This window comes from Larimichthys crocea, chromosome IX (genome assembly GCF_000972845.2).
Source record: "Larimichthys crocea isolate SSNF chromosome IX, L_crocea_2.0, whole genome shotgun sequence".
Lineage (NCBI taxonomy): Eukaryota > Metazoa > Chordata > Actinopteri > Sciaenidae > Larimichthys > Larimichthys crocea.
In genome coordinates, this window is record NC_040019.1 from 7,002,362 (window position 1) to 7,025,578 (window position 23,217).

At 40.5% G+C, this 23,217-nt stretch overlaps 3 protein-coding genes across 4 annotated transcripts; 1 reads left to right on the forward strand and 2 right to left on the reverse strand.

Moving 5' to 3' along the window:
* The first annotated feature begins 681 nt into the window (after positions 1 to 681).
* ggcx (gamma-glutamyl carboxylase) lies at positions 682 to 6,812 on the forward strand. The gene is made up of 15 exons (XM_010736381.3): positions 682 to 901; positions 1,180 to 1,380; positions 1,465 to 1,623; positions 2,757 to 2,922; positions 3,017 to 3,095; positions 3,196 to 3,302; positions 3,388 to 3,551; positions 3,641 to 3,939; positions 4,234 to 4,365; positions 4,550 to 4,701; positions 4,804 to 4,973; positions 5,053 to 5,183; positions 5,282 to 5,429; positions 5,572 to 5,767; positions 5,853 to 6,812. Exons 1-15 carry the CDS (start codon positions 877 to 879, stop codon positions 6,010 to 6,012), a joined length of 2,289 nt encoding a protein of 762 aa, XP_010734683.2. The 5' UTR covers positions 682 to 876; the 3' UTR covers positions 6,013 to 6,812.
* Positions 6,813 to 7,472: 660 nt separating this feature from the next.
* On the reverse strand, positions 7,473 to 14,916 carry snx24 (sorting nexin 24). Its single transcript, XM_010736370.3, has 7 exons — positions 14,642 to 14,916; positions 12,364 to 12,447; positions 10,061 to 10,165; positions 9,722 to 9,816; positions 9,549 to 9,578; positions 9,292 to 9,356; positions 7,473 to 9,197 (listed from the first exon to the last, which is right to left on the reverse strand). The coding sequence occupies exons 1-7, from the start codon at positions 14,708 to 14,710 to the stop codon at positions 9,127 to 9,129; spliced, it is 519 nt and encodes a 172-aa protein (XP_010734672.1). The 5' UTR covers positions 14,711 to 14,916; the 3' UTR covers positions 7,473 to 9,126.
* Positions 14,917 to 17,742: 2,826 nt separating this feature from the next.
* Positions 17,743 to 22,491, reverse strand: loxa (lysyl oxidase a). Of its 2 annotated transcripts, XM_010736351.3 has the most exons (7): positions 21,546 to 22,489; positions 21,294 to 21,402; positions 20,690 to 20,827; positions 19,509 to 19,665; positions 18,618 to 18,713; positions 18,371 to 18,486; positions 17,743 to 18,262 (listed from the first exon to the last, which is right to left on the reverse strand). In XM_010736351.3, the coding sequence occupies exons 1-7, from the start codon at positions 22,201 to 22,203 to the stop codon at positions 18,256 to 18,258; spliced, it is 1,281 nt and encodes a 426-aa protein (XP_010734653.1). In that variant the 5' UTR covers positions 22,204 to 22,489; the 3' UTR covers positions 17,743 to 18,255. The 2 variants fall into 2 exon arrangements, with proteins under 2 accessions (XP_010734653.1, XP_010734661.1); XM_010736359.3 differs by lacking the exon at positions 17,743 to 18,262 and having other exon boundaries at positions 18,367 to 18,486; positions 21,546 to 22,491.
* Positions 22,492 to 23,217: the final 726 nt, after the last annotated feature.

Genomic DNA, 23,217 nt, shown 5'->3' on the forward strand with positions numbered 1-23,217 from the left:
AATAACATATATTTGTATTTTTAATGTATATTTTATTATCACATTTACAATGGTTAAATATTCCAGTGAGTAAAAATATTCAATAATAAAAAATAATAGTAAAATAATAAATAAATAACGTGCTCACAGAATGTGACATTATAATAATAATATGAATATATATTTGTATTTTTATTGTATATTTAACATTTAAAAATGGTTAAATTTCTAGTGAGTAAAAACATCAATATAAAATAATAATAGTAAATAAATATTAAATAACGTGCTACAGAATGTGACATTAATATATAATTGATATATTTGTTATTTTATTGTATATTACATTTAAAAATGGTTAAATATTTCTGTGAGTAAAAACATTCAATAATAAAAAATAACAATAAATAAATTAAAATAAATTAATAAATAACGTTCTACAGAATGTGACATTATAATAATAATGATAAATATATTTGTATTTTTAATGTATATTAACATTTACAATGGTAAATATTCTGTGAGGTAAAAACATTAAATACATAATAAATAAATAAATAAATAAATAAATAAATAAATAAATAAATAAATGCGGAATCTACCAGTTGTGGCAGGATATGACGTGTGAGGTGTTCCCTTAGTGGGCGTGTCCGTCGGAGGAATCAGCCAATAAACGACGAGAACCTCTTTCACAACATTCCGATCCCGCCCCGTGCATCCTCCCACCTCCCGGACTATCCTCCGTGTGCGTGGGACAGTGACACGTAACTCTGTCCGCTTACGTGACCAGGCGGGACACCTCCACCTGGGGCAGGAGAGGACTTTTTCTGACCCCCACCTCCACCTCCTCCTCCATGTCTCCGACCAAATAAACCGTACAACTCTGAACAGTTTGTAGCAATGGAGGCGAGAGACGCGACTGCAGGTGAGGTTGTTGTTAGCGGTGACAGTCAGTGTGGCGAAGTGTTGCTGTTGTAGCCAAATGTAATTACCACTTAGACCAAAGGTTGTTATCTGAAACCACAGCCACGGTTCATATGCATGTAAGAGCTTCAGTGCTTTGTAAGTAATCCAGATGTTTTTATGTTTTCAAAGTAAAGCTCAATAAGTAAGACAAATCGCGTTTTTAGTGCAGAAATGCATGACTCTTCCTCAGACATAATGCTCCATTGTTTGACTTTTATCTTCCTGTTAAACCTCAAGGAGCTCTTGTGGGCAGTGATGGAGAGGAACAAACCGCACAGAGGGATGCAGCTCCTAAAAAAGATCAACCGCAGACCAAAAGCAAGATGGAGAAGATATTTGGGTTCAGGAAGGAGGATCTGACCTCCTGGAGCAGCCTGGTGACCCTCCTGAACCGCCCCACTGACCCTGCATCCCTGGGGATTTTCCGCTGCTTGTTTGGTAAGTTGTCTACTCTTATTGAGGTGATTTTGCAACAGGTTGCACCTAAAATTCATGTCTTCATCATGTGTGTGTTTCATGCAGGTTTGCTGATGGCCATCGACGTCACACAGGAACGAGGCCTCAGTCACCTGGACTACAAGTACCTGGATGGCGCCCCTGTGTGCCGCTTTCCCCTCTTCAATTTCCTACAGCCGCTGCCACTGGATTGGATGTACCTGGTGTATGTGGTGATGTTCTTCGGTGGGTCACACTCACACTTCAGTGTTTACTCCAGCCCCCTCCTTGTTTTTGAGTCCAAGCGGATGCAATCATTTTATTGGAGACGGTCTCTGTGGGGCGGCTGGGCGGTGGAGATGAAAGCACATACAGCAGACCTGCAGTGTTCCACTTTTTTTTCTACAAATTTTCCACCAAAACAACTAACATACAGAGATTTTAACAACAACAACACACTGTAGATTAAGCAGGACCACAAACAGAATAATACTAGTACCAGCCTGGGTACAAATCAGTGTTCTACCATTCTTTCTCATATTTCTCCTAAATATTCACCTTGATTTCACACCAGAGAGGAATTTCAAAGCCACCATTCAAACCATCCATTAAGATGCCAATAATCATATCACTGCATGTCCAAACCATTTCATTGTACATTTTATGATGTAAATAGTTTGTACTGATTCTTTATTTTGCAGCAGGTTATTTCAGGATAACACTATAATACATTTTGTAAATGTTTTTATATAACTGTCTTCATTTTTCCCACATTTCTTCACAAGATTGGGAGAGCCACAAATTACATCATACATATTTGTTATGGTATTTGTGTGAGAGAATTTTGTTATGACAAGTTAATCTCAAGGTGTGGTTTGGCCACAGTGTGTGACTCCTCAGATATATGTGTTTAGTGGTCGTTTCACCACAAGCTCCAAGCGCCTAGTCTGCAGAGTGTGTCCATAAACCTTATTCCAGTCTTCTTGTGAAAACCCACTGTAACCATGAAGCAAGGAAAGAAGCTAAACTTGAACAATGGTTTATAGAATATGAACAGCTTACAGTGTTCAAATGAATTATTATTAAATCCAAAATTATAAATCTCCATTACCAACTTGATACAGTCCTTCACATGGATACCCAGTTATACCATCAAAAACTTGTGTTGATCGATAACTCAGCTTCTTGGCATTGTATTCAATGTGTGTGCATATATTGTATGTATGTACTGTAAAGCCTATGTTATATGTTTTATGTACCTTATGCAACTGTTCACTGGCTAAGTAGGACTTTTCACAGACTAGTTCACGTCTGTAAAAAAATTCATAGTAACAACAGTATTATTAACTGAAGTTGTGTGTTTATGTTTTGCCCTGAAGGCGCCTTGGGCATCATGCTCGGCTGTTTCTACCGCCTCTCCTGCCTCATGTTCATCTCCACGTACTGGTACATCTTCTTTCTGGACAAAACGACGTGGAACAATCACTCCTACCTGTACGGCCTCATTGGATTTCAGCTCACGCTCATGGACGGCAATAGATACTGGTGAGATGATGTCCGTGGGGATGTTTGTGGGTTTGCTTGTGCATTTCTGCCCTGTCTCTATGTGCGAGGAAAGAAAAACTGTGTCTGTTCGTAGGTCCATCGATGGATTGCGGAGGCCTTCTATCAGAAATGCTCATGTGCCTCTATGGAATTACACTTTGTTGAGAACACAGGTTAGTGACCTTTAACAGCTCTTAACTTTTCTTTTTTATTATCATCAACATTGCTTTGGTACAGGTGCTCTAATGATGTCAATGTGTTTGTTTCTCCAAGATATTTATTGTATACTTCCTTGCTGGAATCAAAAAGTTGGATGCTGATTGGGTGGAGGGATACTCAATGTCATACTTGGCACACCATTGGCTGTTTGATCCTTTCAAGTAGGTATTATTTAGCCTTTAATCACAGACTGCTGTATGTCAGTATTCGCACTTTGATCGTGCTGTGTCACTCGTTATTTTTCAGGCTGCTTCTTCCTGTGGAGTTAGTAAACTTGCTGGTGGTGCACGGTGGCGGTCTTATTCTCGATCTCACCGCTGGATACCTTCTATTTTTTGATGTCACGCGACCGTATGGAATTTTCTTTGTATCCTACTTCCACTGTATGAACTCTCAGCTCTTCAGTATCGGTGAGTCGGTTGTTTTATTTTTAACACTGCTTTTATTTCCTGGGGTGTCATGTTACCTTCAGCTTATCAAGAATGTTAATCTTCCACAGGAATGTTTTCCTACACAATGCTGGCCACCAGCCCTCTCTTCTGCTACCCCGACTGGCCAAGAAGATTCTTCGCACGTTTCCCAGCATTCCTCAAGGCAGTCCTGCCACTTACCTCACCGGATTCTCAGCCTAGTACTTCCTGTGTTTACAGCGAGATCCGCAGCACCGCCACCGATCGCCAGGAGACCGCGCCGCCTGTCGCCAAATCATCCAAACTGAGACACAAGCTGGCAGCCGTTTTTACTATTCTCTACATAACTGAACAGTTCTTCATGCCGTACTCCCACTTCATCACACGGGTACATCTGTAAATCTGCTGACGTAATCCAAAGAAACTGTGCACAGTGCTGTTTAATAAGATTGTACTTCTCTGTCAGCAGAAGCCTTTTAAGCTCTCTTTGAGTCAATGGACTGATAGTTGCTCAATCAGAGTCAACAGTCTTTGATCCACAGCAAACAACAGCTCAAAGTTGAAGTAGATACTCATCTCTGATGTGAACTCTTTGTGTTTCTCTCTTCTTTATGAATGCAAACTTGGTTTATATCCATTTTTAATACAAAGTGGTGAAAGAAATAATTTTGTCTTTACGCAGGGTTACAACAACTGGACCAACGGCTTGTACGGCTACTCGTGGGACATGATGGTTCACTCCCGCAGCCATCAGCACGTTAAGATCACTTACAAAGATGGAAAGACTGGAGACGTCGGATATCTGAACCCGGGGGTGAGTTACAAGGAAAATACTGCCAGAAACAGATAATCTGAGCATTACAGTTACTCTCTATGTGTATGTGCCATGCAGTGTAATTTTGATCTGCAGACCCCACCAGGTTGATTACAGACTTTCTAGATTGTGATATTCTCTTAGTTTGTAATAAATTTACTCACATTGTCTGTGTGTGCTGAAGGTGTTCACACAAAGCCGTCGTTGGAAAGACCATGGAGACATGCTCAAGCAGTATGCCACGTGCCTCAATGAGCTCCTACCTCGCTATAATATCACCGATCCTGAAATCTACTTTGACATCTGGGTGTCCATCAATGAACGCTTTCAGCAAAGGTATGAGAGCCTTTTGTTGAGGGAAAGGATGATTATAATGTGATTCCTCACATCTATAATGTAAGAGTGTGTTTTTGAATTTGCTCTGGACTTTTCTCCAAGGATCTTTGATCCCCGTGTGGACATTGTCAAGGCTGATTGGTCACCTTTCAAACCAAACTCATGGCTGATGCCTCTACTGGTGGACCTCTCGCCGTGGAGGACCAAGTTCCAGGAGATCGAGGGCAGTTTGGACAATCAGACTGAGATTGTCTTTATCGCGGATTTCCCAGGTTACAAACCTCCCTATTGTTTAACCTTTCATTTAGATTGAATAGACTTTGTGCTAACTGACAGTATGTTACCTTTTAGGTCTCCACTTAGAAAACTTTGTAAGTGAAGATCTGGGCAACACCAGCATCCACGTACTGCAGGGCCAAGTGAACGTTGAGGTAGTGGCAGAGAAAAAGAACTACACTCTTCAGCCTGGTGAGCAGACAAAGGTACAGAAACACACAGTCACCACCGTCATTAACATTATACTGTTTAACCTGGACACACTCAAGCATTTGCCATAATGTACACGTCGGGATGTGTGCAGGTGCCTGCTGGGGATTACCATAAAGTGTACACAGTATCTGAAGGCCCATCTTGCTACATGTACGTCTACGTCAACACGACAGAGGCGGCGCTACAGGAGAACTTCACCAAGCTGTTGGAGCTCCAGGAGCGTGTTCGCAATGGGACAGGTGACAACATGCTCATGTCAGGCAGGGTAGCACTTAAATGTGCTAAAAAATGTGTAGTAAAGGAGGCTTCTTGTGTCCGAGTATATATTTAAGTGAAAATAACTGGCTTTGAGGATGGTGACTGAATAATGTTATCCCACAGAAACCGAGCCGCTTCCTCCTGAGCTGCAGCCTCTTATGGCTGCGGAAGATGACGAGATTAACGCCACCGACCCGATAGTGCAGCTGTTCTTGAAGAGGCAGCGACGCATGAAGGAGGTGAAGAAACGCAGGGAGGCCGGCACGCTGGAGCGACTGGAGCGCTTTGCAGTGAAAAAGTACTACACGATAAGAAGGGGGTGAGTAACGTGCCAGGTTTGGCGTTGTATTTACACTAAAAACTTCATTGTACTCTCTCATTAACCCTGTCACCTTCTCATTTAGATTCTTGATGACAGCCATTGCTATGAGAAACCTGGTCGTGGGTCTCCCTCCTCTTGAACAGCTGACGAGAGAAGTTACCTACGCCAACATGAAAGCACCTCTGGGGGACGGCAAAGAGGACGAACGTCTAAAAGATGAAGTTGGTCATGGAGAACTTTAAGGGACCAAAGATATCCTGTTCAATGCCTGCAGGTTCACACATTTCCAAACAGATGTGTGTTTTGTTACTACTGGACTGTTACTGGGACTTCATTACCCAGAAATCCAAGAATTTTTTAATTTTCTAAGCTTATAATATTTGAGATTTTTTCCAAATGTAAAATCAGTATTTTTTGATAGCGTTTGTTTACGAATTCAAGCAGAGAATGTTTCATGCGGAGGACGCTGCATGTTGCCAGATATGCTTTGCTGTGCAAGATCCATTTCTTCCGTTTTGCTTAATTATGATTATGGCTGAAAGAAACACCAAGACACTGACAGTTAACTAAAAATGCTCTGTGACAGATGAAATTTGCATTATGTGATCTGCTGAAAGATCATACTTTAAATACGCTCAACTACTACACATTAATGCTTCTTTGTCTGGGGATGAAAATGTACAACAGACACGCCCGTTGTTACTCGATAGTTTTAAGTTTTAGGGTACAGATTCCTGCAAACATGAACAGGATCAAGTGGCCGATAATTCCTCTTCCTCTGGGTGAATTTGCTCGGCTCTAATTTCAACGATTCAAGACGAATCAAGCACATTTTCAGCTATACAGAAGGATACGTGAAGGTTTACCCTGTTTGAGGGAACATACTTCTTTTATGCTAACCCTGTAATGTGAGAAACAGAAATACAAAACGCTTGTTAGATCGTCAATCAGCCGCCTTTTCTAGTCACTTTTCTAATAAAGAGCTCATGGTGTCAATAAATGTGATGTCATTTCGATTAAACACACGTGAGGTTTGTGGAAATAATGGATTTTTATTGGTGTCAGTATTTTTACATATCGCCCATCTTAAAGTGCTACAGTAGAATTCCAGTGTTCACTGTAGGTCGACTTATGGCACACAAAAAAATGACACTTCATACAGTCGGAGCACAAATAACGTCACACAATATAAATACATATAAATCTAGAAGATGGATTCTATGAAATTATTGAATTTGTTAAAACATAAAATCATCGTTTAGTTGTGTCGAGGTTAATTGCTTAGTATTCACTTAATTCAGTATGAATATATAGTCGTTACGGTTGTGTAGTGGAGGTCCAGTCACATATGAAGTGTGTCATCGTTTACTGTCAAAGAAGTGACGTGCAACATGTTTCACAAAAGCTACGAGTCGTTTCGAGTGTTCACAACAGGACATGGTTAGTTTGTTTGCAGGGAACATGAAGACGACTTGTATTATATATTTTAAAGTCCTATCGCACAGTGTTTCACTGGTTTAAATCAGCTTTAAATCGCTCTGCAAAACAAAACACACTCTGCATCCCTTTACATGATGGGTGACTATGACTCTAATCACCACAAGTGAAAAACGGACCTACTATATTATGTGTAAATTCCACATTAGATGTAACAATGACTGGTGTTAGTGTTCCATACTGGCCGTTTTTTCATACTGGCATATCAAACTTGATTAGTACGTGATGTATCAAGAAGGATTTCTACTTTGATTTCATGATGATAGAGTTCGTAGTTAATATTATATTGCACAAAATGGAGCTATTTTCAAATGTGGTTGGTGGATTTCATGGATTTTTCTGTCCTCAAAGTAGGAGAGAAGTCATGCATGACGCGTGGGGACTTTGTGGTTTGTTTAAACAGGTTGACTCCTCATCACATCTCATCGTTTGTGACACATGGCGAGAGCTTCAGGGTGAGCTGGAGATGCAAGTGAAAGGAGGAGGCGAGGAGGCGTAAATGAGAAAAGCATGAACGTTTTCTGAAAAGGACTCCACCGATTTTATACATTGGAGACTGGACTGACTGTATATATGGAAATCAGTTGTATAAAGACTTTTGTGGCTCCAGATGGAGCTGTTTGAAAATCTGTTGGTGTAGAGTTTGAAATTAGACACTTTACCAGACCTCCACAGGGCGCTCATCATCTCTACTCGAATAACTAAGTTGCACTGTGGGTAAAGTAAGCACCAGGAAGATACAAGAAGGATTAATGGAGTAATAAATAAAAAAAAAGATGATATCTCTGGTTCATCAGTCAGACAAAGTCGTAGGAGTTTAATGCTAAATCGGTGGAGCACTCTCTAAATCTGTCCTTCACGGCTGTAAACGTGCCTTTCCTCATGCACAAGTTGTGCCACATTTTTCTTCCTGTCAGGTTACGTTTCAAATTGGCTTTGTGCCCAAATCCTCGTACAGAGCCGCTCATCCAGCAGCTCTTCACTAGTCAGAGAGAGGTCCACATCACTGCCTCGACCTACTGAAATCATTTCCACCCTAACATGTGGCACATTGCTGTCAACTCCACCACAATGCAGCCTTGAAATTGTCCCACACCGCTTTCCCTCTCGCATGGCTCCATTTGGCAGCTTGCAACAAATTCAAAAAGAACCGCAGCACTGGTGCTTCAAAGGGAGAGGCACCTCCCTGTTTGCAGGCTATGATCCAGCTCCACACTCCAGCTCTGAGCTTTGTCCTTACAGGCCTCCTCTGTGTCTGGCAAACTAACCTTCAGTCCAGCTGCCATCAGCATTTCCTCTCTGGAGTTGACACAGGACATTGACAAAATTCTGGTATTTATTAACTAAAACATGCTTTAGGTCTCTCCTACTTTGATCCTGTTTGTTTATTTCACTCAGTATTTTCTGAAGAAAGAAAAAAAAATGTTATAATATAAGTTAATCTATCATGAAGCAATAAGCTCTATAATTTTTTTTTATTCATTTCAAGCTACTAATGCCTGAAAACATCTACGTTAACCTGCCACACTGTTTCACATATAGTTTAATTGATTGCTGACAAGTAGGATTCAAATCCATTAAATTGTGGGTCAACACTGGTTATCTTAGGAACAACTTGTGCCGGAGTTACTGGTCATAAGGTGAGGTAAGTGGATGTTTTAAAATGTAGTGCCAGTGATTTATTGAGCGATGATGCGTTCCCTTTTTTAAATATTACGTTTCTTTTGTGTAATGCTTTGGAAAATATAAATGAGGCTCTGTGTAACATGTTCTGTTCTTCCTGATGCACACCTAAAATGGTGTCAAAATATGGAGCGTCTGTTTTGCGGTGACATGCCCTCAGCTTCGGCTCCGCAGCTCTACCTGGGTTGAAGATCTGGGTAGAAAACTCCATGTATCACACCTTCGATCACAACGTTTGAAAATGTATCTGGAGGTAAAGAAGAAGAGAATGTTTTCATAAATAAAAAAACTGAAAATCAATGCAGTTAATTTACCATAAATAATAAGTATCCTGAACTCACCATGTGCAGATGGCAGCAGGTACGGGTCTCTCAGAAACAGCAAGACTGGCTGGTGTGAAAGTTTACTGAGAAAAGTCCAAAAAGGAGAAGTGAGAAGGTTTGTGGGCGGCTACATGCTGCATATGAATTAACAGGATGAAAAAAAACGTAGGCGGTGTCACTGACATACAGGGTTAGGTTCAAGTGCAGAGCAAATAGTGACCTGAGGTCTCATCCAGTTAATATAAATATCGACTGTAACAGGAACCAAAACTCACCTCGATTCCTCCGATTCTGTATCGAACGACCTTCGAGTGAGAAGAAAAAAACAAAACAAGTTAAGCCACATGGCCCTCCAGTAGCAAACTCGCCCACAGATGCAAGAAAGAAGAAGAAAAAAAAAAGCCACAAATTGGTTTTAGTTCATAGAAAACCTGCAGTTTCGACTCACCCACAGCTTTCGGTTTTTGGCACTGAAGGAAAATGGCGGATATTCAGGAAATCCAGGAATATCTTTGGAAGGACCCCATTTTCCATAATTATAGTCTGAAAAAAAAAAACAGACAAAACAAAAGCAAATTACAAAGCGCACAACTGAAGTGACCCGCATGACCTTTCTCTGGTGAACTGTTTGTTTAGTCTTTCTACCTCTGTACTCCAGTTTGTATGTTTACTCTGGGTGACACAGAATTTGTACTCGGTTAAAAAGAAGATAGGACGATACTGATACTTCATATACATGAAGAAATATTTTGCTTCTTTATCTCAAGCAAACAGTTCCAAGCAGTACCTGCAGGTAGAGCTCCAGGCCGTGCCTCCTCTGCTCCAGGACTTTGGGAACCCAGTTTCTGACGTGTTTCGATGGGATCTCGGGTGGTTTTATGCTCTTCTTTAGCTGGAAAACATCATTTAAAAAAAAAATGTAAATGGCAGATCAGATGGGAGGAAGAACAAGCAGCCGAAGCTGCACTTTGGCACACAACACATTTTACTGCAGCATGATAATATTCAGATGAGGCAGCTGCTTCTTTGACCTGACGTCACCCCCAAAAGCCAATCCACTGAGTAGATGTTGAAGTGAAACCTTTGGCCTGCTGGTGGTGCTAGAGGAAAAGTCAAGGGATAACCAAAGTCATACTGGTTCATCCTCTGGGCACCATGAATGTCTGTAGATAACTTCATACAATCCTTTATGTAGTTTTAAGGTATTTCAGTCTGGAGTGTTGGGTTGACTCTTGCAGAGTCCTGCACGGTCAGGCACCAGCATATATCTCCGATATGCTTCATCCTTACGTCACAAGTAGGTCACTTAGATCTTCTGACCAGGACTTACTGGTCCTTCCTCGTACACGGCTGAAGGTGATCGTGCCTTTGAAGAGGTGGCTCCAACGGTGTGAAATGCTCTTACGTTCCGCGGCCTCTGTTGAAGACTTTAAAAAGGAGCACAAGGGTGCCGGTAAACTCAGTAGGTAGAGCATGTGGCCCATGCACAGCGGCTCAGTCCTCTCCGCAGCGGCCCAGGGTTTGAATCCGACCAGTGGCCATTTGCTGCATGTCATCCACCCCCCCCACCCACCTTCCTGTCACTCTTCAGCTGCTACTATACAATAAAAGGTTCAAAAGTAAATATCTTAAAAAGGAGCTCAAGACATATTTATTCAAACTGGCTTTTCTCTCGCCTGCTGTATTACTCATGTTTTTTATTTATATCGCTCTTATGAAACTCTTGTGAAAATTGCTATAATAAATGAACTTATTATTATTATTATCATTATTATTATTAAAAACACAGTGTGTGTCAAACATAACTGACATTTTGACAGCAGAGAAAACTCAGACGTTACCACTGAAATTAACACTGGGTCTGTTCTGTTCAAGCATTCAGGACCAGGACCCTGAAACTGAAGCAGCTTCATTAATTATAGTTAATTATGCTTTTTGTTGTTTTTGTGTGTTTCAATCAAAGAGTAAGAGAGGAAGAGGAACTCAGCTGTAAAGCTACAACCTCAAATAAAGTATGGTGAACGTGGTTAACCACTGCAGAGCACATTAAGTATTTATTTGTTTCTGTAGGCCAACACACGTCTGAATTTTACTGAATTAATTTATTGAATGTTTCCTGAAGCCCGCTGATCCCTGAAGCCTCATACTTCTTTATATCTTTCTAAATGTCTATGAGTCTTTGCTGCCTTATCGCATACTGTCACATATAGTTCCTGTATTTTTTGTTATGTTATATGTTGGCAGTTCAGGTTTCAACAATCACATTGTGATATGTTTAACGGCCGTTACCAAGAGCATTTGGAACAAACAGACTTTAGCTCTTTAAAGCCTTCAGGGATTTAATCATGGAGGGGATATGCTGCTCCTCTCAGGACGTCTAATACATCCTTACAAAAACTCTGGGCATGACCAGAGTGTGGTTTCCATTTTGTGGTCCAACATGTCTGAAGTGGTGAGCATCCACTTTGTTATTTGTGAGGTCTGGAAGTAACTCATTATAACTTTCCATCTGGAAGTCTGTGGAGGTTCTCAGTCATCCAGGTCATCTTTATTCAAGAAGGGTTCAATCTAGGGCAACTTGACGTCTTCACCGATCAACAACCAAGTCCAGTTGCCCTAGATTGAACACTTCTTGAACTCTCCATCTGAACTCTCTCCAAATATTAGATTTAGTCTTTAAATGTGCCTCCCTGCAGGTATCTAATGATACATCTGTGTACATTTCAACCTCCTTTATTTGTGGTGCGGTATTGTGTACATTTTTCATCACAAGAGAAATGAATTACTAATTTCCAGCTTGCAGTATTGCAGCTTTTTGTATGAAATATGCCACATAAATAACATTTTATTTACTTTATTAAGACATTTACTCCAGCAACCAATAATTTTAATTATCAATTCATTTATATATTGTGTTTTTGATTACCAAATGAATTGTTTAGTCTCTGAAATCTCAGGAGGATCATCTTCCACCTGCCTTATATGACACACACAAATGTTCAGCTATTAGTCAAAGGACCCATGAGGAAGGAGGATTTTGTTCAACATGAAGTAAATGACTGGAAACGTTAGGAATGCACTTAATCTCACCATTTTATGCAAAGAGTGGAATTCACTGTAGCGTTTCTCAACAGTATGCTGTCTGCCGTTCATCAGCACGTCAATTTTAAAGACCTGAGAGAAAGAAAGGAAGGAGTTATTATGACTACTGGGAAAAAGAGTCTGTTAAAAGGAATCATGATTTATCAGCAGAGTTCATCAGCCACAAACGTCCCCTCCCAGTACAGACACCGGGCCTGTCAGTAAACGTCTATGTCAGCTAGTTACCAACAGGAAACATCTGGCCGCTCTCTGAATCTAAAAGATTTCTTGTCAAAGTTACTGTTAACATCCTTAAACAGACTTCCTTCAGTCAGCTGGATTCTTCTGTAAAAGCACGGACACTGTAAACACACTGGTATCGAGCCAGCGAGTAAGAATTATTAACAACAGCGACCATTAAACGCAGTTTATTTAGTCAATGTCATTACAAAAACGTTTCCACTACCAGTTACATTCATTCATGCATGACGGGCTGCCAGCTCATTTTACATGTGAGGAATTTAAAGAAATAGTTTTGACATTTTGGGAACATGATGTCATGTCTGTACGGTAAATATGAAACTGCTGTCAGAAGCTGGTTTGTTTAGTTTAGCCCAAATATTGGAGGCAGAATGACTCAAAGAAAGCAAATAAGTCTCTTTCCAAAAATCATTCCCCTAAATTTGGAAAAAGGGAAAGAATGACCCATGATGAATGCATTGTGGGAGATGTAGGATTTTGGACCTACACTAAAGAACTAAAAGTTGATGGTGTTCTCCTTTAAAATAAAATGTAATGGGAAGTTTAAAAGGCTTGTTAACACTTTGCATGTCTGTACGGAAAATATGAAACTGCAGTCAGAAGCTGGTTTGTTTAGTTTAGCTCAAATATTGGAGGCAGGATGACTCAAAGAAAGCAAATAAGTCTATTTCTAAAAACTAAATTTGGTAAAAAGGATGACGCTGCGATTGGATCCGATGTTTTTGGACCTACACTAAGAACTAAAAGTTGGTGTTGTTTTTGTTCTCCTTTAAAATACAATGTATGGGAAGTTTGAAAGGCTCGTTAACACTTAATATGAGGTTACAATACAATAAACTGAAGGAATAGGAAAAGGAAATAATTGCTTTCTATGATGTCATGTCTGTACGGTAAATATAAAACTGCTCTCAGAAGCCAGTTTGCTTGTTTAGCTTCAGGAGTGGAGACAAAAAGTTGGAAGTGTATGTACAAATACGTGTTTATCCAAAAACTATTCCTTTAAATTTGTCTTGAAATCTGGAGGTGTGGAGTTTTAAGAGTGTAAATAAAAGGCTACTGAATGCATTATGGGAAATGTAGGATCCAATGTTTTTGGAGGTTGACCTACACTAAGAGCTAAAAGTTTATGGGGAGTTTAAAAGGCTCATTAACACTTAATCCTGCCAAGAGTACCATGATGTCATGTTTGTTTGGTAAGTGTGAAGCTGCTGTCAGAAGCAGGTCTGCTTAGCTTAGTTTAACTTAGAGAAACAGGAGGACTGGCTAATAAAGCAAGAAGGACTCCAAGAAAATCTCTTTCCAAACACTGCAAACTATTTATATACTATATAAAAATAGATGGCACTGGGATCAGATCAGATCAGTAGTTTGTAATCTGTAGATAGTTAAGCCTGCTTTTGGCATGGAGAAAACATGGAAGTTTAGGGTCTGAATAAAAGGCTATTGAATGCATTATGGGAAATGTAGGATCCAGTGTGATCCGGTGATGAAGTGGCGACTTGTCTATGGGTGTACCCCGCCTCTTGCCTCAGTGCCAGCTGGGTTTGGCTCCAGCCTCCCACAGACCAAACAATCCTGATTAAGGACAAGCGGTTACAGAAAATGCATGTATGGATGTATATAATATTTATACTAAGAGGCAAAATACAATAAAAAATGCTGGTGTACCCCTTTAAAATGTGGAGTTTAAAGGGCTCTTTAACACCTGATATGAGGTTACAATACATGAAGCTTTATTTATACACCAGTTTAAGCCTCTGACTTAGTGTGTGTGGGTGTGTCGTTTACTGTAATTAGACACAAATCCATGAGTTGCATTGCATTGTCACGGGTTAATGCTCTTTATATAATTGAATCAAATGATTTTGAATGTTTACAATGTATTTAAAAAAACAACAACAACAAGGTGAGAGCTCCAGGGCTGATTTTCTCCATCTGAACGGCGAGACAGACGCATGTGGAATAAAAAAGTGATGACAGCAGCAGACACACACAGACAGACAGAGGTTATTATGGAGCAGCTTACCGTGTATCCTTTCTCCATCGAGCTGTTTTCTGAACGAAACGACGGGATCGACACTCTGACCGGATGCATTTTGGCTTTGAAAAACAACAAACCGGCTGTTTTTCTCTAGGTAATATTTGATCCTATGGCACGCACACACACTCACTCACACACACATCTACCAACACGCACACACACACACTGCTGGTGGTGGTTTTACTCCAGTTAGTCTGGCAAGTCTGATAAAAATCAGTGGACGCGTCAAACGTGGAGGAAAGTCTCAGTGGTGCGCCCTGGTGGAGCGGAGGATAGGGCGCATGACGCACGGGCTGTGATTTTTATTTTATCCCCAAAAAGAATGGAGGCCAACAAAGTGTTCAAATTAGTATGATTGATGATGACACAAGCCTCAAAATTTACGCCTTTGTTGTTGTTGTTGTTGCTTAATTTGACTATAAAAGGGTCGGAAAATGTCCTGTGAGTGAATGCTTTTGCCCTTTTTTCCACCAGAAAACTTGGAATTTTTAAATATTTGGCAGTTCACTGTGACTGACTGCATATTATAAGAGTGTAATAACAGTTTAAAATGAAGAAGAATTTTAGAGTTTTAGTGGGGGGAAAAAACAATACAATTGAGCCAGAACAACAAATTATGCATGTTAAAGTTGAGATTTGAAAAGTATAAAACTATTATACAATAAAACTTTGTGAGCTTTTGTCTCTAAATGTGCCAAAAACAGGCCAAAAAATGGAAACTACGTACATGATGTTTGTTTTACCACACAGGGCTATTCTCTCGTCTCTGGCTCATCAAAGTCACACAAAGGCCACAAAGGTTCCTTAAAGCAAGCAGCAACGTCTGTGACTTTGAAGTAAAGCCAATGCGGAAGTGCCAAAAACTGCATTTCCTCAGACGGCCACTTGATGCTGGCTCCAGAACATGTCAGTCCCCATGTTAAATTGTCCAACTTCACAGAAGAAATAAACATGTTTACAGCCTGGTACAAAAAGCAGTTTTGGTCTTTATAGCTAATTTATGTTCAGGACAACTGTACTGAGGCTGACTATATTAAGGCTTATATGCATAATTAACAGTGCGTCCACTTTGATTGCCAGGTGGGTGCTGTTACGTACCGCCCAGGTGTCATTCAACCCACCTTAGGTCTGCCAATGATCCACATCTTTGGTGATTTTAAGATCAGCCAGGAAGCTGCAGAGGTAGGAGAGCCACACTTTCTAGACTTCAAAATGTCTCTTCTTCATACTGTCAATGGTTTAAAGGTGCAGTGTGTAGAATTTGATGGCCTCTAAAGGTGTATTTGCAGATAGTAACCCTCCCATTTCACGCTCTGCTTCCTGAAGAAGAATCCGGTGGTTGAAATACTCCGTGTAGAGCCAGTGTTCATGTCTGTTTTATAACAAGCTAAATCTTAGGTAACAATAACATAAGGATGCTTCATTTAAGGTGATTGATGAATCAGATCATAGAGCAGAAAACAAACAAAAGTTACTGCAATCTCTGCTAGTATAAATAGAGAGTCTGATTATCTTGTTATCATGGCAACTGTCAGGAGCTGGAATATATGCGTCAGCAAATGAACAATTTGTTCTTAAAGTTGAAGTGTTAGAAGGAGGAAAAATGGAAAGAATTTAAGCGATTTCAACAGCTGACTCTGTCAGAGCAGCCCAAAAACAGCAGCTCTTGTGGCATGTTCTTGGACTGCAGCGGAAGGAAAAGCAGTGAACCTATGATAGGTTCATGGCCAAGACTCAAGGATGCACTTGTGAAGCAAAGGTGGTCTGATTCAACAGACAAACTAGTGCAGCTCAAATTGCTGAAAAAATAAATTCTGGTAGAGCTGGAGCATCTGTTGGATGTGCTGTTCGATCCTGTTTGAGGCCCCACCTCGCAACCCTCAGTGCAAGATACTAGTAAACACCTTCAGATGTCTAGTGGAGGCCATGTCTCGATGGGCCAGGTCTGTGTTTTGGTGGCAAAAGGTGGACGTACACAATATTAGGCAGGTGGCCATGGAAGAATTTCACAATTTAGATCATTTACTTAACTCATGTGATGTTTAAGGTTATGGTTTGGATTTAATTTAATTAATTTATCAGCTGTTCTGATTAACTGAGACTACCATCAGCTGTGTGAAGAGGAAGTTGTCTGACCGTTTTGGTGCATATAAGACCTGATTGACACAATCTATGACCTCATGTTACAAGTTTAAAAATGTGTTGTTTGTTTAAAATAAAGTAATCAATCTAGGAAAACAGAAATAAGGGATTATTATAGGCAGAGCCCTGTAAACTCTGTAACCCGGCAGACTAAATAACTTCTTAAATGATTTAAAAAATATATTCAAACATTTTTATTTATTAATTATAATAAAATTGTACTTAATTGTCCTTAAAATAAAATAATAAAATAAAACTAAAATTAAAATAAAAGTCTGTTTTCAGGAGCACCTTCATAGCTCACCTGAGGCTGAGTCCTTACCATAGCTGCATGGGTTCGATGCAGCCTGCGGCCCTTTGCTGCATGTCTTATACCGCTCTCTATCCACTTTCTCTTTTAAGCTGTTACTATCTAATAAAAAGGAAAAAGTTCTTATTTCATGACAGTCAAACTTTTACTGAAAAACACACACACAAAAAAAAACACTGTTCTGAAATTCTGTTGGGTTTAAAGGTCCAGTGTGTCATATCTAGGGGTCTCTATTTACAGAATATGTCAGAAATTAAATATAATACTGAGACTGTGTTTTCATTAGTGTATAATCACCTAAAATAGGAAATGTTACCTTAGAATGAGCCCTTTAAATCAGCAGCAGGGTGAGTGGACATGGTTGCAGATGTCACTGAGTCTTACACACTGGTCCTTTAATCCATTTGACTGAACACAGGTGTCCCCGTCCATAGGTGTCCATAGGTGTCCCAGTGGATCAGTATCTCAACTGATCCACTAGGACACCTGTGGACACATATGGACACCTTTATTTACATTTTTTCCATGGTGTGTAAGTCTGCGTGTGTGTGTGTGTGTGTGTGTGTGTGTGTGTGGCAAAGACAATAAGATAGAACAAATACAAGACAGGGAAGTCACTTCAAACTGAGCAGTCTAAAAATATCGCAACGTTTTATTCAACTAAAGACGTTTTTTTTGGAGTAAAGAGAGTTTCTTCCGTTGCTTATAAATATAACAAATACATTTTCCTTTAAACAAATGGTTCATTGTAAAATTGTGATATAATTGATATAGAGTTAACAATGAGGACAAGCTCGTTTATGCTTGTATTCAGCTATCCTAAGCCTCTAATCCATTTTATTCTTTAGCTATTTTACAAGTAGTATGAAATGCAAGCAGACAGCACAAAAGAGTCGAAGCGGCAAATGGAAAAATATCCCACAAGATAATAAGAGGAAAGAATCTACTTATCAGTAAGGAGACAAAGCGAAGAAGAATTTAACATTATCTGGTACTACGACGTCAGATGATTGCTACTCTTTTTTTTAAAAAAGTGTGAGTATTTTAAATTATAAACATCACTAACAGTTCATGATGCTTTATATGCTTTCATATGCAGTCCTCTTCGTTGTCATTTACAGAACATGCTGTCAATGACTGTCATCTCTTAATATCTGAAAATATAATAAAGAAAAGAAGAAGAAGAAAAAACAGCAGTGAGGATTCGTGGAGGACACAAGGAATATCGGAGAAACATTTGTCAGTTGAGACGTGATACTTACGGCGACATGTGACAACCTGACACATAAGCGTAGTTGCCGGTGAAGCGAACATCACAACGCACAACATTGTTGCTGTAGTCACTTTCTGGTACGTGATAGTTGGGATTTACACTGACCTGTGGAGAGCAGTCAATAAAATTTAAACAAAGAATTCAAAGCCAGAAGAGTTCAAATGTCAGGAATGAAATGTGACTCCAGACGACTCTTTAACAGTCTCAGGAGGTCTCATCTGGTATTTTGAACAAACCTTGAGGATATAGTTTCCAGGTTTCACATCTGTGATGTCAATCCACTGGCAGTCGATGTCTGCGTTGTAGGTATCGTAACATCCTGGGCTCAGGCCCTGCACATTGGACAGCATTCATATAAAACATTATATAAACAATCTGATTATTAAACAATATGCAGCCTTTCTCATACAGAGCAGAAACTGCAACTTCAATAAAGACTTGAATGTTTCATTACAGTGTAAAATCTAAAGGTATGAATAAAAAGTTGTTTATCATAAAAATAGCAAGAATGGTTCAATCTTAATCTTCAGAAAAGAACGAGATGGAAAGGTCATGTATTAAACAACTGGTCACAGATGTTCAGGCAGGTGGGATCATCTTACAGGAAATCATTAAATCACCATCAAAACTGGCCCATTGCAAAGAGGAAATACTGAAGTTGTTCTCGGAAGGACGGCCGCCTCAGTGAAAGAAAAACAGGTCAGAAAAATCGCTGTCCTCCATTTTGGTTTGAACACTCAAACCACTCACTCATGTTTGAACAAGATGTGGTTGTAGTTTTTAGATATCTATGTCTCTTAAGGTCATTTTACAGCAGTTCTATTTGAAATGGATCTTTTTTCCTACATAAGACATTTTGTCATTTCAATAAAAAAAAGCATTAATAATATAATGAATGAAGACCGTGTTGATTTTATTAGTAACACATGTGCTTTTCCTGGGGTTAGGGTTAGGGTTAGGGTTATAGCTGTTTACCTGTGTTTATTCACAGCAGCAGCTAGTTGGTTGACTCAGAATTACTTTGCCTTTGTGACCCCTTTCACATACAAGTAGTCAAATATTAATATAAAAACAATTGACAAAGTGAAAACAACAACAACATTTCAACAGTTAGGTGTCACTGAGACCTGGGTGTGTGCGGTGCAGGCAAATCGCCTGTAGTAGCCGTAGTCACATGAAGTGTCCTCCAGGCAGAAGCTGGCCTTGTGGCCCTCGGCCACCGAGTGGTGTGTGCTGGCGTCCAGCAGCTCGTAGTGGCTGAACTCATCCATGCTGTGGAAATGCCTGTGGATCCACAGCAACCAGTGTTCAACAACATTTTGAATCTGAACTGAGGGAGATCTGAATCAGTCTGGAATTGTTAAAACAACATGTCACTGTTTGTCATGGTGAGACACACCAGCAAATGTTTTTGTGAGCCAGAGCCACATTGCTACAATAACTGATTAACATTGAAATGCATTTTGTTGGACATTTCCTCGTCTTTTCATTCAAATGGCCGCAAGCCACTGTGGCTGAAAACATTGCAGGTGTTTATTTTCTTTTTAATTATGCACATGTAAAACTGCAGTGATCTGCTTTCACTCCATTATCTTAAAGACAGTGTTTGTTTAATGAGACAAAAACAGTCTGGATTTTAACATCTGTTGACTTTCAAAACACTGACAACAAATCTATACAGTCTACGTTTAACAGTTTATTGGGTCGCTGCCAATTGTGCTCCATCTTGGGGATTAACAGAGTGGGCTGGTTGTTTCACAACATAACTATGGACTGAGGTAGTTTCTGTAGAATCAAGGAAAACCAAGCACTTTTCCAAAAGCTCTGTAAAGGTACAAAAATAGCAGTGGCTTTCCTTTTTGGTTCATTTTTGTCATCACACTACTTTATTTCTTTATTTGACAAGTTCTGGCTATAAATTTATTGAATTCACAGGTCATATGTCTTTCGGCCACATAGTTCATTTTGAGAGCCAAATCTTTGTAAAAATAAAAAGAATTACATCTGTAAAAGTCCTGATATCTGAATATCTACAAAGCAACAAAACAGCCAATAAAAACTATAAAACAGCCAAAAGCAACACAACTGTGGTTCAACAGGGGGTGCCATACCACAACTACAGAAACGAAAAGACAAAGTGTGAAGTGATAAACATGATCTCTTGGAAACAAATAAGTGATGAACAAAACAGCTACACAGATCAAGATATACCTTTTGAGTTTTAATGCGTGAGGAAAATGTCTCGTGTCCATTTAAAACTCTCATGATTTTAATATTTTTGACGGCACTGACATGACATTATACTCACTGGTGACAGCTGTGCCACTCCCAGGAGTAACGTGGCCTGTTGGGCAGGAAGTCTGCTGTCCCCTGGTTCTTGACTCTTTGAGGAAACCTCAGCAGCATACGGGTGTCATAGTCTCTAACGCTGCCTCTATAGGCTGAGCTGCAGGCACAAGCCAAAAAAACAAAACAAAACAATAAAACACGGGTCATATATGGACACAGTTACATCACTCAGATTGTTTTTTCCTCCTCTGAGTGGAGCAGATTCGTCTGAGTCTGAGTGAAGGCTGCCTATGTGTAAATGTCGGGTGGAAAAATAGTTGGAAGGCACGTGGTTGTTCGGGTAAGTTTTCATTAATGTGTTTACCATTTGTGCTTTCTCTTCCAGAGAAAACTATGATTAAACTTAACATAAGTCCACCACTCCACCCCTCTCCCCCATCACTGGCGGGATTCGGTTAATTTTACCTCATGGTTCCACTGGGGAGCTCTCACCCACAGACACTTTAGGTTGTTCTGGCTCAAAGCCCTCTGAATCACACTCAGACTTGACTGAGTGTGATTCTCTCTCTCTCTCTCTCTCTCTCTCTCTCTCTCTCTCTCTCTAAGTTCTGACAGTAGTCTACCTTGACAAACAGTTTTCCTCAGCTGCACATCTCAGGTTGTACATGGGGACTCTCTGGGCATAGGCAGAGGCTTGGATGTAGTAGGGGTCAGGGACGAGATCAGGAAGACCTAAAACAACATTAAAATAGTGACAATGGAGAACTGTGGCAGCAAATACAAGGTGGTAAAACTAACACAAACAAATAAACATGCATACAGATTGACTGATTTGCACTGTAGCATCCTAAACCCTCTTTTGAACGTGGTCTCACCGTACTGATGGTTCCTTGTGCCATATCCTGGTCGCGATCTCGGCCTTGGTCTATCGTAAACGTCATAATAATTGTAATACGGATTATCACTATCAATGGACTTGTAGGGGTCATAGGGATCATCACCGACCATCATGTCTTCTCTCCTGGGTGGACTGACGGTGACTTTCTCCTGGGTGTCATTGCTGTTCCTCTGCGTCCCCGTGCGCTCACTGGGGTGGTCATGGGGATGCTGGCGGTGCTCCTGCCCTCTCACCAGGCGTTGGAGTGGTGGCGGGAGGCCACCGGGGGTGCGCGGATTGGACGCCGGCTGTTGAGGCTGCTGCTGCTGCTGCTGTTGGGTCTGGGCCACCGGTTGACTCGAGGTGTCCGATTGTCTCGCGTCCGCATCACGAATGATGGTGACAGGTCGCGCTTGCACTTGTTGATGCTGTGCGCCTCTCCGCCTCGGTGGCTGATACTCCGAGCCCTGGCTTAAAATGCTAAAAATCTTGCCGTTGTGTGACCACTGTAGTGTCTGCCGGAGAGCTGCTTTTTGGCTATCTCCTTGTTGTGCCCCTTGATCCCTCTGAGAATGGGCAGCTTGCAGGATGAAAACAAAAAAATAGACGCACGCATATGCGTAAAGTGGCGTGCCAAATATGCGTAATCCCATCATGAACTCAAGGAGATTTTAACGTGACAAACGCGAATATTTCAAATGAGCCGGGGTTGCCACTTGAGTTAAATTCAAATATCCTTCATGTCTATTTGAAGGATATTCAAAGAGCAGAGAGGAAAAGCTAAGTTTGAATGTATCCGTGTAAAGTCATATCGCTCTGCTCCTGCAGCCTGCAGATGCGCCCAGTGAGATGATGATGAGGAGGAGGAGTTCAACATTTGGAGGTTCTGAATCTGTTACACAAGTCTGGTGCTGCTGCTCATATAACCATTGCATACGTGATGTCTGATCATGCCCAAGTGTGTTTGATATCTCAGCTTAGTCTGTCCCCTTTTTGAGAGATGGTTAGTAACAAGCAGAAAGAATGAACAAATCACAAAGAATGAAAACAGATGAATATTCTGAATCATAGCAGCTCTATCAAAAACAGACAAACACAAGAACAGATTGAAACTTTCTCCTCCTGCTCAGTTATGATACCATATAAATAATGTGAGCCATTTCCTAGAAACATAAGTATATTGTCTTCATGTTTTCTTCTTCCTCTGCCAGATCAACAAAATGTCATGATAAATAGCCTTTTCCCTGACTGTTGGATGAACTCCCAACTAAATTGCAACATGCTCTGCCAGAAGTCTCTACACTCCACTTTCTCATAGGAGGATCTCAGAAACCTAAACATGACTCTTTGATGGCCCTGCAACATTTTAAGGTTTTTTTTTCTGGGAAACCATCCCCCACAAACCCCCCTTCCATCCCAGCCGCGCCTCAGTCCTGTCTGCGCTGGAGTTTTCTGCTGAAAACGTAAACGCCTCATCACATGCATCTCACAGTAATTTTCTATAATTAGTCTATTTTGAGGAATAAACAAGATGAAGCTGAGTGATGACACATTTGATATCTGCATTACTGTGTCTGCTGGCAGACTGGTGACCCCCACACTCCACTGCTGATAAATCTAAGTAATTCACTGCTGCATGGTCAAATCACTGCCCTGCTGTTAACACCACA

Bases quoted from the DNA above. Each gene is read 5' to 3' on its own strand.
- ggcx (XM_010736381.3), top strand. From the start codon at position 877: ATGGAGGCGAGAGACGCGACTGCAG. The intron at 3,552-3,640 runs GTGAGTCGGTTG...AATCTTCCACAG, and splicing joins CTCTCAGCTCTTCAGTATCG to GAATGTTTTCCTACACAATG. The intron at 3,940-4,233 runs GTACATCTGTAA...GTCTTTACGCAG, and splicing joins ACTCCCACTTCATCACACGG to GGTTACAACAACTGGACCAA.
- snx24 (XM_010736370.3), bottom strand. From the start codon at position 14,710: ATGCATCCGGTCAGAGTGTCGATCCCGTCGTTTCGTTCAGAAAACAGC. The intron at 12,448-14,641 runs GTAAGCTGCTCC...TCTTTCTCTCAG, and splicing joins CGATGGAGAAAGGATACACG to GTCTTTAAAATTGACGTGCT. The intron at 9,357-9,548 runs GTGAGTTTTGGT...GACTTTTCTCAG, and splicing joins ACAGAATCGGAGGAATCGAG to TAAACTTTCACACCAGCCAG.
- loxa (XM_010736351.3), bottom strand. From the start codon at position 22,203: ATGATGGGATTACGCATATTTGGCACGCCACTTTACGCATATGCGTGC. The intron at 19,666-20,689 runs GTGAGTATAATG...GTGGATCCACAG, and splicing joins GAGTGGCACAGCTGTCACCA to GCATTTCCACAGCATGGATG. The intron at 18,487-18,617 runs GTTTGTTCAAAA...TGCTCTCCACAG, and splicing joins CTGGAAACTATATCCTCAAG to GTCAGTGTAAATCCCAACTA.